At 39.0% G+C, this 17,599-nt stretch overlaps 2 protein-coding genes across 2 annotated transcripts in view; one reads left to right on the top strand and one right to left on the bottom strand.

Annotated features, from left to right (window-relative positions):
* Positions 1–379: 379 nt before the first annotated feature.
* LOC146713977 (uncharacterized) overlaps positions 380–17,599 on the bottom strand; it is a 125,335-nt gene continuing 108,115 nt past the window's right edge. The window contains exons 2-4 of the mRNA XM_085450568.1: positions 1,939–1,994; positions 1,472–1,831; positions 380–1,097 (exon numbers count right to left, since the gene is read on the bottom strand). Of these exons, the coding sequence (XP_085306694.1) occupies positions 898–1,097; positions 1,472–1,831; positions 1,939–1,987 (609 nt within the window). The 5' untranslated portion in view covers positions 1,988–1,994 and the 3' untranslated portion in view covers positions 380–897. The remainder of the gene's footprint in view (positions 1,098–1,471; positions 1,832–1,938; positions 1,995–17,599) is intronic.
* Positions 10,559–15,166, top strand: LOC146713989 (protein NLRC3-like). Its single transcript, XM_085450521.1, has 6 exons — positions 10,559–10,778; positions 10,876–12,661; positions 12,783–12,956; positions 13,048–13,221; positions 13,359–13,405; positions 14,408–15,166. The coding sequence occupies exons 1-6, from the start codon at positions 10,559–10,561 to the stop codon at positions 14,947–14,949; spliced, it is 2,943 nt and encodes a 980-aa protein (XP_085306647.1). The 3' UTR covers positions 14,950–15,166.

The following is a 17,599-nucleotide window of genomic DNA, read 5'->3' as shown; positions in this document are numbered from 1 at the left end:
AAGTCTTCATATTGTGGCCTTTGAAATTTTTGATTCATATGTGTTGAGGTTTGAATGTTTATTTTATCTTATACTCTTGTATTCCATGTCTTTAGTCTCTGTTGCATTTCATTTCTTGAGTTATTGTTTTTGCAGAATTTCAATTTGTTGTTTTGTTCTCATCTCTGATTGTTTTGCAGTCTTGGACTTTGATGTTTCTGGATTTGCGGTTAGCAATAATGGAGACAAGACTGACTGAATGCAGGGAGGAGACACAGAGACAGGCCAAGAAAAGAAATGAAAGGGAACTGATTAAACTAAACAAGGAATTAAAAACGAAACACCTAGATCACTGGTCTAGGCACTTGGGAAAAATACTAAACATCAGAGGACTAAGGAAAATAAAAAGTATCACATACAACTCCAGAAACAAATCACAAATCCACAATATTAAAAAGTACAAGGCAGAAACCCTGAGATCCTAATAGTTACTAGTAAGACTGGATATAGTGTAGCTCTTTGTAATGGGTATCTTCCTGCGTTGTCTCTGAGAAGATACAGCAGTTGATCAGATGGAGTCCAGTCATTTATTCAGTTTGTACAGGTATTCCCACAGCACAGGAATGAACACTTTGTATGCTTTGTGTAGAAATAATACACAACAATAAGCAACATTCATATTAATATTACAGATTACATGGGTTTATACAACAGTCTGCTAAAACCAGGAGAAACCTGGTGTTAAACCAACTAACACCTACTGCTGTTACTACATGATTGAATGCAATCCAACATTTCCATCTGCTGGTTATAATGGTTAACAGCAGAGCAAATTTGCAGCTGCGGCTTTATGTTTTGTCAAGCTTCTTTATAATAGTTGTTCTTGGACTGTAGGTTCCTGTCAGTACTGATGGGTTTTTACCATAAGAAGCTCAGCATCTGTACATCTGCTATAGGATTTTGTATCCTCTCTTCATTTCTGAAAACAACTAAAAGTATTGCAAACAGTGCCAGCAGAGCTGCCAACACTCCCATTAAAATGTAGAAACCGGTCATTCCTCCAATGTCTGTTGTCGTTTTTGTTGTTGGTCTGTGAGGTTGGAGCTGATCAGCAGCTGCTGTAAGAACATGGAGACACTAACGTTAATGATCAGAATCAAAATGATAACAGTTCAGCTCACAGTGTTAGAGTTACGGATCACAATAAAATAATAATGATCTCCAAAAAATAATAACTTTAATGTGTAGAATAAAACAGAAATTGAAGGGGATAATCCTCCTTCCATAATTTATAAAATGAAGCTCCTGTTTTATTCAGTTTGAGTTCAGATCTAGCCCTCAATGTTTAGACGAATACATAAAAGAGTTTTGTGTTTAACTGGTCCATCAAAGTTTGAATAATAATCTGCAGGTTTTCATACATCATTCCAGACATAAACATGACAAACCAATTATTTTAAAAAAATGCAATATTTTAACTAAATAAAGATACCAGTTACGTTGAGTCCACATCTTCCAACACTGAAGCCATAATCAGTGTTGACCTCACACAGGTACAGACCCGAGTCATCAGTCCTGAGTCTGGACAGTTGAAGTCTGATTCGTCCTTCTCTGAGGGCGTCTTTGTCACTCTGGACTCGTCCTGAAAACTTTGCATCCTGAGACTCTGACACCTCAACACCTTCATGAACCTGATACAGGACTGACGATTTATCACTAATGAAGAGTTCACAGAGGACGTTGAGAGTTTTGGTGGATCCATCAGGTTTGGTGGTGAACGTCCACTCCAGTGTGATGTTGTGGTTCTCCTCTGCCTGATAGGAGGTCTGTGTCACATTGACTACAAATGATCCTGTTGAGGAGACAGAGAGGGAAAGAGAGGAGCAGACACACTGAGAACTGGAACAAATCTGTTGTTGAGCTTTATTTGGAGTTCATAAAGTGAAGCTGTAAACTAACCAGAGACACATGAGGTGAGGATGATGAGCAGCAGGATCCTGCAGACCATCTTCTCCCTGTGAGTGACACAGCAAAAATGAAAATCTACTTCATTCACTGATGACAATATCTAATCCTGTTCATGATCCTTATTACACAGACTCACCAAAACTACAAGAACTACAACCACGGCAACAGAAGCATCTAGAAGAAAAACCTGCAGTGTTCAGAGCTGAAAAAAATGCTTTTTTCTGATACAAGGTAGTGATGTGGTTCATTTTCTAAATAGATGGAAAAAATTTAATCTGTTTCTCTGAACATCTCCTCACAAACAAATGCGATGCTGCTACAGAAAGAAATGAATGAATTTATTTTTAAAAAGGTAAAATACAAACTCTGCAGTGTCCTCTTCTTTCAGATGGTTTCCTTTTTACACCAGAGTCAGCTCTGCTGCATCTCCATAACAATTTGGAAATCTGTACAGTTTCACTTTTACATTTAGGTGAGATTTTGCCAGTTTAATCTTACCCTACTTCTTATCATGATAGTGCAATATTCGCAGATGCCACATGATGGAGCTAAGTGCTCATCTCATCCAACGGAAGTGTGGTTTCTTTTTATTTGATTTATTTATTTTTTTTTACAGTTTTTCTCCATTGGTGACATGTTTTGGAGGGAATGATCATTAGACTGAGAATCAACTAATCAGTTTAGATCTACAAAATCTATTCATTTGGAAAATGTGCTAAATATGGGCTAACTGTATAACTGTAGGCTACTTGTACTTAATCATTTGCAAAGATTTACTGAGACAATTGAGACATGTACTAAGGCACTTGCCATTTGATAAAATTAATGAGAAATGCCATTCTGTTGTGAACATTTGCCAAGAGGTTTGTCCATGTTATTTTGAGAATGCAATTTCTCTTTCAAGAAATGAGCCAAAACAATGGAGAAAAACTGTAAATCAAGAATTGAATTCAAAATCCTGCTCCTCCCATACAAGGTCAAACACTATGTCAGTTTTTGAGAGTGGGGCTCTGAGATATAACTTAGCCAGTTATTAGTTTCAATTTTTCTTTAATACCACAGGACTCTACACTTCCCCTCACATTTCACATTTCATTTTTCTGTTAAAACTTTCTGACTTTGTTTAAAAAGACATCAATTTAGACATCAATAAAAAATGTCTGTATGCACAGAAAAAATATTTTGAAAACTAAAAAAGGGTTTAATCTATAAGTGAAATTGCTGTGTGATATTTGTTGTTTGTCACGGCTGCCGAGGCGAGCCGTGTGGAGTTGGAAGAAGGACCCAAGATGCAGGCAGTGGATGAAATGCTAGTGAGGTTTATTTACAAAGGTGTAGTGGCAAACAAGCAGTGGGGCATGACAAATAACTGAAGACACCTAAACTGGGAGAAATAAAAATAACAGACCTGGGAGCATACGACAACGGGATGAGAAGCAGAGAGACGCAGACAAGGAACAGGACACCGTGGCCCACACGGTAACGCAGACTGACACGACATAACGCAGACAAACCAGCAACAGGCAGGAGAACACACAGGGCTTAAATACACACACCAGTAATCAGGGGATGAGAGACAGGAGGGCAACACGGCTGGGAGGAATCAGAGCTGAAGGGACAGGGGAAACGTAAACTGAACACACTCACATCAGACAGAGACCTTCACAATAAAACAGGAAACTAACAGACAGAGAACCAGACAGGACACTGAACTTGACAGGCGGACTCATAAGTAGACACAATAACACCATGGACAGACAAAGGGAACACAGAGAAGTGGGGGCAGGCAGGCAAAGAACAGAAACCTAACAAATGGCAAAATCACAACAGAATACACACTCAGAATAAACAAAAGCATAAGGAAACACAAAACACTGAGTCCTCAGACTCAGGACCATGACAGTGTTTGATTTTGATCTGTTTTGTACTATCAAGTTATTGTTCTGGGGTAAAGGTTGTAAATGGGGATGTAGCTTTAACTGGGTATCGTAACAGCAGTTTTTCACCCATTCTGTGTTTCTGTGTTTGTTTATTGTCTTTAAAAGTCACTTTCTATTATGTGACTTTTTCGAAAGTGTACCAAGCTTTTTGATTGCACTTAAAAATGACCGCTAAACAACATGTTTTTAGTTCATAGAGTTGGTGGCATTTGGTTCATTTGGATTGTTTGATCGTTGTTAGATGATTAAACAACTATAACAATAGTATTATAGTATGGTGTACACATGGACTGAAAGGATTTTAACATATTAATAAAGATCTGTGAGGGAAAGGTCATTTTCAATTATATACATATACATATTATATTTTTCATGTTGAAAAGCTTTTATCTGATCAACAGGCTCTGTCATGATCCTGGGTCCTTTTGACCCAGCGTTTTGTGTTTTCTCTTCGCGATTTTGGTTCTGTTCTTCCTCTGGTTAGTGTTTACTCTGTTCTGCCCGTGTGTTCCTGTATCTAGTCCGCGTTTCTTAATTTGTGTCCTTTCATGTGTAAGTTCCTGTTTTATTGTGAAGGTCTGTGTCTTATGTGAGTGTTTTCAGTTTGCCTCCCTAGTCTCGTCATGTTAATTACTCCCAGCTGTGTCCCCACCTGTATGTAATCCCCCTGTGTTCTCTGAGTGTATTTAAGTTGTGTCTTCTGTCATAGTAGTTGCTGGTTCGTCTGTGTTGTTTCCCCTCGGTCTCCCTGTACGTATTTCCCCGGACCTCCCTGCACCGTCATTCTTGGTTTGTGTTGTTAGTTTACCCAGTTTAGGTTTCAGTTTCATGTTCCTAGCGCCTTTGTTGTCTGCATTTTTGTTGTTAATAAACACTCACCTGCACCAGAGCTGCCGCCTTTTGGTCCTATATATATTCCACACGGCTTGCCCCCGCAAACCGTGACAGGCTCAGAGAAGGGTTTGATCCACTATTTAATCTTAACATCTGCCTTCACTCATAAAAATGCTCCAAATGAATAACTACAACATTTCTATAAACATACTGAAAGCATAACCAAAAGGAGAAATGAACTGAAGCTGAAGTGAACACAGAAAGAGAAACAAACTAATGTGACATGATCCGAGGAAGCCAGGTGTGGCAGCTGTGTTTGCATATGCAGTGAAACTACACTTCTACCAGTTTACTGTAGGTACTGATGAAACAGACAGGTACCGAGTGAAAGAAGAAGACATAGTAGATGTATGTATTTACTCTTTTCATTGATTTCACTGTAATTCTGTTTCTTCTTTCCTGCTGTGATGTGGATGATGGGTCAGCTTGCTTCCTGTGAAATTAGTTCAATATTTGAGTTACTACATATTATTAGGTTGAGCTAAGACCAAACCAATTGATTATACATCATAATGTTCACCTCTGTAACGGGACCCTGACACAGAACATTTAAGAACCTTTGCTCTGGACAGAGAAGACTGAGGGAGACCACACCCTGTGCACCATCTCTGTGTCTGTTGGTTGGACTGAACCATGAATTTGGTCTTTTGTATATTGACCAGTGTTGGTCAAGTTACTTGAAAAATGTAATCAGTAACTAATTACTGATTAGTTCCCCAAAAAAGTAATCCTGTTACTTTACTGATTACTTATTTTCAAAAGTAATTAATTACTTAGTTACTTAGTTACTTTTTAAAAACATGATTTACAACCTGAAGAGGTGATAAAGCGATAGATCTTTCAGCCCAATTCTACTTTTTCTGCTTAATCCATCATACAAAATGTAATCAAATGGAAAAGTCTCTTTTTTTAACTTGTTTTATCAGTTTTAATCTTTTAACTTCATGCATCAAGCAAAAATTTTATTATATGCAACATTCTCTGACTTGAATAAATTAGTTTAACATTTAAACCTATTTTCGACACATTCCAGCACATAAAATAAAATATTTTTTGTGTTTACACTCACTCTTTCAAATAGATGCAAGTAAAACACAGCAGAAAATAAATAAAGTCAAAGACTCAGCGGTCCTGTTGCTCTATTTTCACCTGTAAAGCAGGACTGCGGTAGGCGGAGGTTTACCGTGTGTGCCGCGGTCAGTTGAAGAATCCGCGAGTTTCTCTGTGAATTTCCCATTACGTCGTTGTGCACTCGGTGCTTGCTTGGAAGTTTAGGGGTTTTTTTCGCTGTAAAAAGAAGTTTTCTTCCCACGCATGATGGACGCTAATGTTTTTGTCACTTTTTATGGAATCAAACTCAAAGTAAGGTCAGTACTTCCACGCTTTAAACGCTGCACGCTCATACTCTCTCCCACAATCGATATGTGATCCATTGTTGATCTGCACACAGCTGTTGTCACTAACGGCGCACTCGCTTACGTCACTGTCATGAGACATTCTCGCAAAAAAAGTCACGGTTTTAGTAACGCAGTAACGCAGCGTTCCTACGGGAAAGTAACGGTAATCTAATTACCGTTTTTGCAATAGTAATCCCTTACTTTACTCGTTACTTGAAAAAGGTAATCAGATTACAGTAACGCGTTACAAGTAACGCGTTACTGCCCATCTCTGATATTGACACATGAGCTATTTAACTATATGATGACTTCAAGTGCTTTGACATAACCTGTTAATGCCACGGCCTCTGGTGATGATCTCTTTTGGTAATTTATCATGTTTCTGATTCAGAGAGTTGGATCAGTCATGGTAGTGAAACAGGACAGAATATTCAAAACTTTTTAGGGCTGCAGACTTGTACAATTCTTAAAACAACTGTTATTATAGATTAATATGCTGCACATCATTTATGTAACTGAGCTATCAATATTTTGGAGTTCAAACATTTTACTTGAAATTCAGTAAAACATTAGAACAAAGTAGTGAGACTATAAACTTGTTTAACCAGTCGAGCAGTGTAGGCATGTAAAATCATCAGTACAGTGAACACCTGTATTCAAATTATTAACATCAAAGAGAAAAACAAGGAAGTGAGCTGCAGAATAAAACACATGGAATGTGGACATTTGGTGAGCTTAAATTTATGTTATGTTTCTATTAATAACGTGCAGATGAAACTGATTTCTTATTTCTTTGGGTATGACAACTTTTTCATTAAATTACTATTTCAAGATGTTTCTTTAAATCCTGCTGTGGTTACACACAGTCAACAGTTTCTCTCTGGTTAGTTAAACATTTAACAGAAAAGCTGAAATAGTTAAAACAGAGCATGATTTCTAATGTTAGGAGATCAAAGTGAAATAATGAATAATAAATGAATAAAAGAAAAATGTTTTAGATATAGTATCAAACTCTTTAAGCCTTTAGTGGAAGTGTCAGCCATAAAAGAAAAACAACAGAAAACAGGAACAGGTCATTTGTAAGTCAAACTTTTCGTAAGTCGATGCACCTTTTTCCATCACCTTTTGAGTGAGGCGATGCTGGCTGAAGACGAAGTTCTTGTTGGAGGAGGAGGTGGCAGAGGTTGAAGAAAGCATACGTATGCATGCATACATACGCATGTGTACATGTACATAACATTAAGGAATTTAATGTAATTTTTTAAAATTTTCTGTTTTATCTATCTCATTACGCAGGTATTTGCCGTACCATGGGCAGAAACATTGCCATTAAGTGCCTTCGTAACTTGAATTTTTCGTTAAATGGGGTCTTCATAAGCCGGGGTTCCCCTGTACAATAAAATGAGAAATCTCTTTAGACCTGACTCCTGATAAACAGGATATTGTGAGTTCAATAGTTTCTCCGTATGAGAACAATCCGTATGGAAGTAAGTGGTTTTACTCTGGCTTACCTGAAATCCTGCAATTTGAAGTAATTCAGTCTAGATCTACTCCTGCATCCAGAACAGCTGCCCACACTGCTTTTGGATTCGCCAAGAGTTTTCACAGGGTCTGGCTAGCATAAAAGTGCACAAAAGGCACTGAATAATATGTACAACTAAAGGAAAAGTGCATCTTGCATTATTTTGGTGTATTTGTTAAAGTGCTTAATCAAATAGACAATGAAGTAAAAATATAACACTCCATTTCACACACAGTTCAAGTACTCAAACTGGTTTTAGTATTTTTTTTAAACAATACAGAGTTCACACTGTTGCAGCAGTTACCACGTGTAAAATTAGCATAAGTTTTCCTGCTAACTTATCAATTTTAGTAACTCACCGGAGTTTCCAAGAAACAAACATGCACTGCATCGGGTTGGTCGAGAGCAAAACACATAAAATGCTCTGAAAAGTACATAACTTTAAGTCAGAGATTGTTAAAAGTACATTTTAACACTTATTTTATATTGAAAGCCTTACTGTTTTGCTCTCAGTGTCTTGCTCCGTTTTGTCTAGGTTAATGCAGCAGCGTGCTTATGTTGCATTCACTGGACTATGGAAACACAGTGTGTTCAAGGGGTGTCGGAAATAATAACATAAGGTGAAAAAAATATATACTAGGAACCATGTCTATAGTGTTTACCTTTTTCTCTTTTATCAGGTGACTGCAGGTGTTGATGAACATGGAAAGGTATCACACTCAACACTTCACATTAGAATCACTGCTACACGAACAAATACTTAAAATATTTCATACATGCAGTAACTATACAACATCTATCTGGAAGATAATCATCTGTTCTTTCTTATGTTAACAATTTATTTTAACGCAGCACAGTTAACAAACACTAAACGCCGTTATTACATTTCATTTAACACAAACACACTAAACAAAACTGCAGTTGTAATGATAAATTGTTGTACTACAGCGACTCATAGAGATCCAGGTGACATGATAGTGACTGATCCATCTCATCTAAAAGGAGACAAAACTCTGAAAACTGCAAAGACGATATTTACACAGCCAGAAATGTAACAGTTTAAAACTAGACAGACTAAAGAGGACAGAAATCATTCAGTGTGAAGAGCTTCAGACTTTATTGGCTTGATGTTATTCATATATAACACACACACATATATATATATATATATTAGGGGTGCAACAATACTCGTATCGATATTGAACGTTCGATACAGTCCTTTCGGTTCGGTACGCATATGTATGAACAATACAAAATTTTTAATTTATTTTATCAACTTTCCTTCTGACGATGCTGTCTGTGTTGAACGCTCAGTGGATCTGCGCTCGACAGTGCAGCCTAGGCAGAGTAGTCGAACGCAGATTCACTGAGCGCAGGGCAAGCTAGCGAGACAGAAGTTAAGCTCTCCTTGCGACATGGCAAATTGAACCTCCCCCACCCTCATTCAGATCTGGCATTTGGAATTATTTTGGTTTTCATGTGACGTATGACCCTGAAGGTAAGCGCGTCATGGACTAAAGTAAAACAGTATGTTGGATGTGCCACGCAATGCTCAATTACATTGATGGGAATTAGTATTTTAGCGCAGTTTGCTCGTTAACGTGTTGGCCGTCCAGCCCCACGCACGGGGCGATCAGCGGTAGCTCGTTAACGGAGATTTGCCGTGTTGTGGTGTTAAGATCATTTCAACGAGATTAACACTGACAGCACTAGTGGGAACACAACGAATATGACTGCACATTTACTCCGACATCATCCTAGTGCAAAGACAAGTGGAAGCAGACAAAAACAACAAGCACGCATGCTACAAACTTTACCCGAGTCATTTAGACAGCCGTTAGCACATGATTCTCCTTATATATATATATATATATATATATATATATATATATATATATATATATATATATATATATATATATATATGTATGTATATATATATTGGCCTACCTGGTGTTTTTCCTCATTCCCCAGACCAGACTCTCCCAAACCTCAGTGTGGACTCAGCTCTGTGACTATGAGGAAGAGCAGGAAGTCAGAAGAAGACCGCCCTGACTTTGAAAACAGGAAACTGTCTCCTGATGAGAAGTAAGAGTTAACAAAATGTTAAATGTTCCTTTCATGAGTAATCAGTGAGAAGATATGGTTTACTGCAAGTGTTGCACACTTCTGCCTTAATGGGCTACTCAATATGTAGTTGGATGTTGAGTCCGGATATTTGATTCTTAGACAAAGTTGGACAAACATTGGACATTTTGTTTATTCATGGAACCAGTAAGTTTTACTTTCGGCAGCAACTGCTTTGGTATTACTTACTGTTGACTCCTCCAGCATGAAAGTCTAAAATAAATTAGTTAAAATTACTTTGGAAACTGTTTTTTTTAATTTACTCCTCAAGAGTAATTTACAGTCTTTCTTTAATCTTTCCTTATATTTAATAATACTGTTGTGGTCTCGTACACCAAGGCTCTTAATTTAGTAATCAGTGTAATGAATTTAAAGGAATCAATCTAAATCAATTTAGTAATAAAATATTTGAAGAACAAACATCTTGGATTTTTGTACAAAATAGTTACAGTTTCTTCATGATGTCTCCACAGAGCTGATCAGGAGAGTTCAGATGTTTCAAGTCTTCTGCATCAAACTGATCTGGACTCAGTATTTAAGGTTTGTACATGTACACCAAACTCTGTTTGTAGTTATTTTCATGTTGCACTTTTTAGAGTATCAAAAATATTTAAATGTCTGCCGGCAAAAGCAGTTATTTCATATTTCATTATATTTTTTATTTATCGAGAACTTTTCAAATCAAAGCTTTAAAGTGCTCATGAGTTCAGATTGTGTCATTTATTTTCCAGATGCTGGAGGAAAACATTATCACTTTTGTGAAGAACGAACTAAAGAAGATGCAGAATGATCTGAATCCAGATTATTCAGAGTGTCAGAGGGATGAAGAGGAGGTGTTGGACAGTGAGGAAGAGAAGCAGAGAAGGAGAAGCAGAGAGGCATTTCTCAAACTTGCAGTTAACTTCCTGAGAATAATGAAACAGGAGGAGCTGGCTGACTGTCTGCAGAGCAGTGAGAGGATTTCTCTTCATAAATTCAGTCTTTACAGGAGTGAAATTGTCACATTTTCTATAATCATAACACCCATGTTTCTGGTTCTTCCCTGTAGAAAATCCTGATCCACTTTGTGAGAACACATTTAAATGTAACCTAAAGAAGAAGTTCCAGTGTGTCTCTGAGGGGATTGCTAAACCAGGACCCCGAATCACTCTAAATGAGATCTACACAGAGCTCTGCATCACAGAGGGAGGGACCGGAGAGGTCAACACTGAACATGAAGTCAGACAGATTGAAATGTTTTCCTGGAAACCAAACAGACCAGAAACAACAATCAGGTGTGAAAACATCTTTAAAGCTTCGACTGAAAGAGACAAACCAATCAGAACAGTTCTGACCAAAGGAGTGGCTGGCATCGGGAAAACATTCCTGACACAAAAGTTCACTTTGGACTGGACTGAAGACAAGACCAACCAGGACATCCAGTTCATGTTTCCATTCCCATTCAGAGAGCTGAATTCACTGAGGGATAAAAAGTTCAGCTTAGTGGGACTTATTCATCACTTCTTCACTGAAATCAAAGAAGCAGGAATCTGTAACTTTAAAACGTTCAAAGTTGTCTTCATCTTTGATGGTCTGGATGAGTGTCGACTTCCTCTGAACTTCCACATCACTGAGATCCTCACTGATGTTACAGAGTCCACATCAGTGGATGTGCTGCTGACAAACCTCATCAGGGGAAAGTTGCTTCCTTCTGCTCACATCTGGATAACCACACGACCTGCAGCAGCCAACCAGATCCCTGCTGACTATATAGACATGGTTACAGAGATCAGAGGGTTCACTGACCCAAAGAAGGAAGAGTACTTCAGGAAGAGACTTAGAGACAAGGAAGAGGCCAACACCATAATCTCTCACATCAAGACATCACGAAGCCTCCACATCATGTGTCACATCCCAATCTTCTGCTGGATCACTGCTACAGTTCTAGAGAGCGTGGTAAAAACCAAACAGGCTGGAGGAAAGCTGCCCAAGACACTAACTGAGATGTACATTCACTTCCTGGTGGTTCAGACCAAACTGAAGAACATCAAGCATGATGGAGGAGCTGAGACAGATCCTCTCTGGAGTCCAAAGAGTAAGAAGATGATTGAAGCACTGGGGAAACTGGCTTTTGAGCAGCTGCAGAAGGGAAACCTGATCTTCTATGAATCAGACCTGACAGAGTGTGACATTAATGTCAGAGAAGCCTCAGTGTACTCAGGAGTGTTAACACAGATTTTTAAAGAGGAGAAAGGGCTGTACCAAGATAGGGTGTTCTGCTTCATTCATCTGAGCATTCAGGAGTTTCTAGCTGCGCTTCATGCCCATCTGACATTCACCAACTCTAATGTCAACCTGCTGGAAGAGGAACAAACAGTCTCAGTGCATGTTTCTGAAAGCCACTTCTACCAGATTGCAGTGAACAAGGCCTTACAGAGTCCAAATGGACACTTGGATTTGTTTCTTCGCTTCCTCCTTGGTCTTTCAATGCCATCCAACCAGGAACTCCTACAAGGCCTACTGACACCAACAGGAAGCAGTTCACAAACAAATCAGAAAATAATCCAGTACACCAAGAATCAGATCAACCAGAATCCCTCTCCAGAGAAAAGCATCAATCTCTTCCACTGTTTAAATGAATTGAATGATGACTCTATAGTGAAGGAGATCCAACGTCGCCTTAATTCAGGAAACCTTTTTATGGTTAATCTTTCCCATGCTCAGTGGTCAGCTCTGGTCTTCATCTTACTGTCATCAGAAAAAAATCTAAATTTTATTGACCTGAAAACATACTCAGCTTCAGCAGAAGCTCTTCTGGGACTGCTGCCAGTGGTCAAAATCTGCAAAAAAGCTCTGTGAGTATGCAACTACCACTAAGCAAGTTAGTGGGAGTTTTCAATCAGTGCTACTTTCAAGAGTTTAGTCAGCTTAAATATTAAAAGGATGTCTTCTATTCTCTCATTAATACATTTCCAGGCTGAGTGGCTGTAACCTCACACAGACAAGTTGTGAAGCTCTGTCCTCCGTTCTCAGTGCTACGTCCTCTAGACTGATAGAGCTGGACATGAGTAACAACAATTTGCAGGATTTAGGAGTGAAGCGACTGTGTGCAGGACTCGGGAGTCCACAATGTGCACTTCAAATTCTCAGGTGAAACCAGAACCAACAAATAACAGTCAAATATATTTAAAAAAGAGTAGTTTTCTCTGCCAGTGTGACATGTGCTGTTTTGTTTTTGCAGGCTGTCTGGCTGTCAGATCACAGAGGAGGGCTGTGCTTCACTGGCTTCGGCTCTGAAGTCAAATCCCTCACACCTGAGAGAGCTGGACCTGAGCTACAATCATCCAGGAGACTCAGGAATAAAGCTGCTGTCTCCTCTACGGGAGGATCCCTGCTGGAGACTGGACACCCTTAGGTAAAGAGTCAAGTTTGTGCAGGAAAAATACCATAATAATGAAAATATATTTTGCTTTTGTGAAGGAAAAAAGTTGAAAACGTCTGGTTTTTTAAGCTAAAAGCATTTGTGCTTTTCTTTGTCTTTACTAATTTCAGAATGGATCCTCATGGAGACCAGTGGATGAAAACGGGTCTAAAGAAATGTAAGTGTGTTTTATGTTTTATGTTTCCTGCTGTCATGTAACAAATTCCTTTATATTTAAATCCAATTTGCTCCACTCCAGCTTATATATTACATGCATCTCGTTCCTTTGTGTCTTGGAAGGTAGAGTTATTTTGCTAACACAATAAAATAATACATAATACTACGACAATAAAAGTACAGCAACATATTAAATATCCACTTTCACATGGCTGTAGCACATCACCCATGAATCAGAAAGTTGGTGGTTTGATCTCTAGCTACTACAATCTGCGTGTCAAAGTATTCTTAGGGATAATACTGAACCACAAGTTGCTCTGTGATGCATCCATCTGAGTGTGACTGTGTACAAACATTAGGAAAAAAACACATCTAGGCATAGAAAAATGTGCTTTATGAATGTGCATAACGGGAATGAGGCATGTTATAAAATGTTTTGAGTTCTCAAAAGAGCAGAAAAGTGCTATTGATGACCCAGCTTGCAACAAAGATACTGTTTGCCCAGTGAGGGGCAGTTCTTGAGTATTTAGAGGTTTTTTGGGGAGACCAACAAAAAATGTGCAGGACATAAGATGAAGGCTATTACAGTTCAATTGATTTTCATGTTTACACCACCTAAAAGGAAATTTGGACCACAAATTTCTAACATAAGAGAAGAAAAAAGTGAAAAGTGCTTATAAAATCACAAGTTATAGTTATTATAGCAATTAAAAAATGCCAGGTATAAGAGAGCACAATGTGATCCCATGTGTTATGAAAGTTTCATAGTGTGTCCTTTGATGTGGATTCAGTAGTGTTCAGGTGTGTAGTTTTATATCTTCATATTTTGTTTGTTTTAGGCTACTTTTCAGTTAAGTATTGTAGAAATTTGTTCATGTCCAGTTAATTCTCCAGTTAATTACATTCCACAATGTGTGTTGACAACAGGCCATTTGCTGTCCTAGTTTTATTTGAGGTTTCATTGTTTATTGCAGTAGTAACAGTGTTTGCCTTGTTCTTTTAGATTTCTGTGGGCTGACAGTGGATGTGAACACAGTCCACCGCAATCTTAAACTGTCTGACAACAATAGGAAGGTGGTGCACATGAAAGAGGACCAGCTCTATCCTGATCATCCTGACAGATTTGATAGTCCTCAGCTGATGTGTACTAACAGTCTGACTGGTCGTTCTTACTGGGAAGTTGAACACAGTGGAGAGGTTCATATTGCCGTGACTTACAAAGAAATAAAAAGGAAAGGAAACAGTGATGACAACAGGTTTGGAAGGACTGATGAATCCTGGTCTCTGTACTGTGATGATACAGATTATTTCGCAATGCACAATTACACATCAACAGCCATCAGTGTTCCCTGCTCATCTGCCCCTCACAAGGTTGCAGTATATGTGGACTGTGATGCTGGCACTGTGTCCTTCTACAAGGTCTTCCCAGATATGCTGTACCACTTCTACACTTTCAACACCACATTCACTGAAGCCATTTACCCTGGGTTTAGAGTTAGGTTTCTTGACTCCCATATCTACATCTGTCCTGACTCAGAAAACTGAACCTCTGCTGCTACTGTAGAGAGAATTCTGATATTGGTAAAACAGTTTTTTTAATTTCATCTTGATGCATGCTCAAATATCCAGGTAAGTAAATCTCCAAAAGTTGATTTTGTTCATCTGGATGTAACGTTTCAGTGGGAGAAATGTTTTGTCACTCATTCAAGTGACTTCTTCAGTCTCAGCTGACTGCAGGTTTCCCCAGTCTTATAAACAGTACAGCTTTAAAAATAAATAAATAAATAAATATATATATATATATATATATATATATATATAGATAGATAGATAGATAGATAGATATCTATATATATATATATAGATATATATATATATATAGATAGATAGATAGATAGATAGATAGATATAGATAGATAGATAGATATATATATAGATATATATATATATATATAGATATATAAACACCCAGCACGCCCCTGCGGGCGGTTTATCCTTCAAGCTCGGGTCCTCTACCAGAGGCCTGGGAGCTTGAGGGTCCTGCGCAGTATCTTAGCTGTTCCCAGGACTGCGCTCTTCTGGACAGAGATCTCCGATGTTGTTCCCGGGATCTGCTGGAGCCACTCGCCTAGCTTGGGAGTCACCGCACCTAGCGCTCCGATTACCACGGGGACCACCGTTACCTTCACCCTCCACATCCTCTCGAGCTCTTCTCTGAGCCCTTGGTATTTCTCCAGCTTCTCGTGTTCCTTCTTCCTGATATTGCTGTCATTCGGAACCGCTACATCGATCACTACGGCCGTCTTCTTCTGTTTGTCTACCACCACTATGTCCGGTTGGTTAGCCACCACCATCTTGTCCGTCTGTATCTGGAAGTCCCACAGGATCTTAGCTCGGTCATTCTCCACCACCCTTAGGGGCATCTCCCATTTTGACCTCGGGACTTCCAGGTTATACTCGGCACAGATGTTCCTATACACTATGCCGGCCACTTGGATGTATATATATATATATATATATATATATAAACACCCAGCACGCCCCTGCGGGCGGTTTATCCTTCAAGCTCGGGTCCTCCACCAGAGGCCTGGGAGCTTGAGGGTCCTGCGCAGTATCTTAGCTGTTCCCAGGACTGCGCTCTTCTGGACAGAGATCTCCGATGTTATTCCCGGGATCTGCTGGAGCCACTCGCCTAGCTTGGGAGTCACCGCACCTAGTGCTCCAAATATATATATATATTATTGACAAGTAAATAAACAATCACTGGCACCCAAAATACCACTGGTTGTTCCTCTGGCCATTGCAAACCTGTCGGTGGTCTGGATAGCATTTGGAGCTTCGCTAGCAACCCGGCATTTCATCTCCGACAAAGTTATCCCAGAGAGAAGTAAAGCAAGTGTGTAAGTCCATCTCTGAATGTTTGTAAAGCATTCCTGCCTTAAGCTTAACAAACGATATATGGAGCGACTGCCTCTTCTTGCTGCTACTTCAATCATGAAACTGCTTAATGATCAGCTGATCGGCTTTTCTGTCGCGAGTCCATCTCTCTGGTTTGTTTTTGGCCCACTTTGCACCAGAAAGAGGAAACCAGTGGATAAACAACAGCAGCACGTTTAAGCTTGATAAGCTGTTGTTAGAATTTATTTAATATTATTTTCTACACCAGGATCTTTTTTTACGTAGCTGACGCTGGTAACTGAGCAGGGGCGGATCTAGCAAAGTTTAGCCAGGGGGGCCGATAGGGCATTAACAGGGAAAAGGGGGCACAAAGACATACTTTTCTTTCTTATTCTCATTTACAATGTCTAGCTTTTAATAAATAATTATCTGACACCCAAAGTTTTAATTTGATGTAAAATGAATAGAAGTCCATTACTGTATATAGTGACTATTAAGTCTAATATATATACCCTAGTAAGCTATAGTACTTTTTCCTTTGGGAAGGTACCATCTGTGCAGTCTGCAATTTTGTTGAAGAAAGATGTTGAATCTATTTAATATTTCTTGAAAAATAATTGATTTCTGTGCATTTTTTTTTCACACTGCATCAAATTAAGGTTGATTTACTTCATTTTCATACAACAGCTACTGACCAACTCCAGTCTCAGAGTGCAGAAAGTTGGGGAAGGGATAAACAAAGTAACTCACAATACAAAATGTTAAAAGCATTTTTCTTTGTTAAATAATTTTAATAGCTCTCCTTTGAGAAATATTTTGTAATTGTTACGTTTTATTAAGTTATTAACCTGCAAACATTTTCATCAATGTGAAAATTATTCCGTTCAGGAAACAAAATCTTTTTGAAATTATATTTTATACAAGTATTTCTAAAATGTCCCATTCAGACATTTGTGGTCACACTAGCTTGTAATGTAGTGTGGTGGACCACTGGAGGGCTCCACTCACACCCAGTTCTCAGGAAGTGTTGTTGCTGTGTTTTGGAGGGAAAGTGTTCAGTTCTGTGGTGATGAGTAATAAACGAGCAGTGTTTATCGAGAGCTCTCGTGTCGTCTGTGTTTACCTCCACATTGGTGACCCCTGACTCGAACATGCTGCAGTCCGATGGTGGCGCTGAGTCCGCTCTGGATGCATCAGCAGCCGCCAGCTCTCTGCCCCCGGCTGCAGCTACGTTTGCTGTGGCGCTCGAGCTGCCGGACTTTTGGCTTCACGATCCCCCATCGTGGTTCGTGCAAGC

The sequence above is a fragment of the Copadichromis virginalis genome, linkage group LG3, assembly GCF_057382275.1.
Source record: "Copadichromis virginalis isolate Kocher_CV1m ecotype Utaka linkage group LG3, C_Virginalis_male_GT1.1, whole genome shotgun sequence".
NCBI lineage: Eukaryota > Metazoa > Chordata > Actinopteri > Cichliformes > Cichlidae > Copadichromis > Copadichromis virginalis.
The sequence above is the reverse complement of the archived record's forward strand: the minus strand, read 5'-3'. Positions and strand labels throughout refer to the sequence as shown.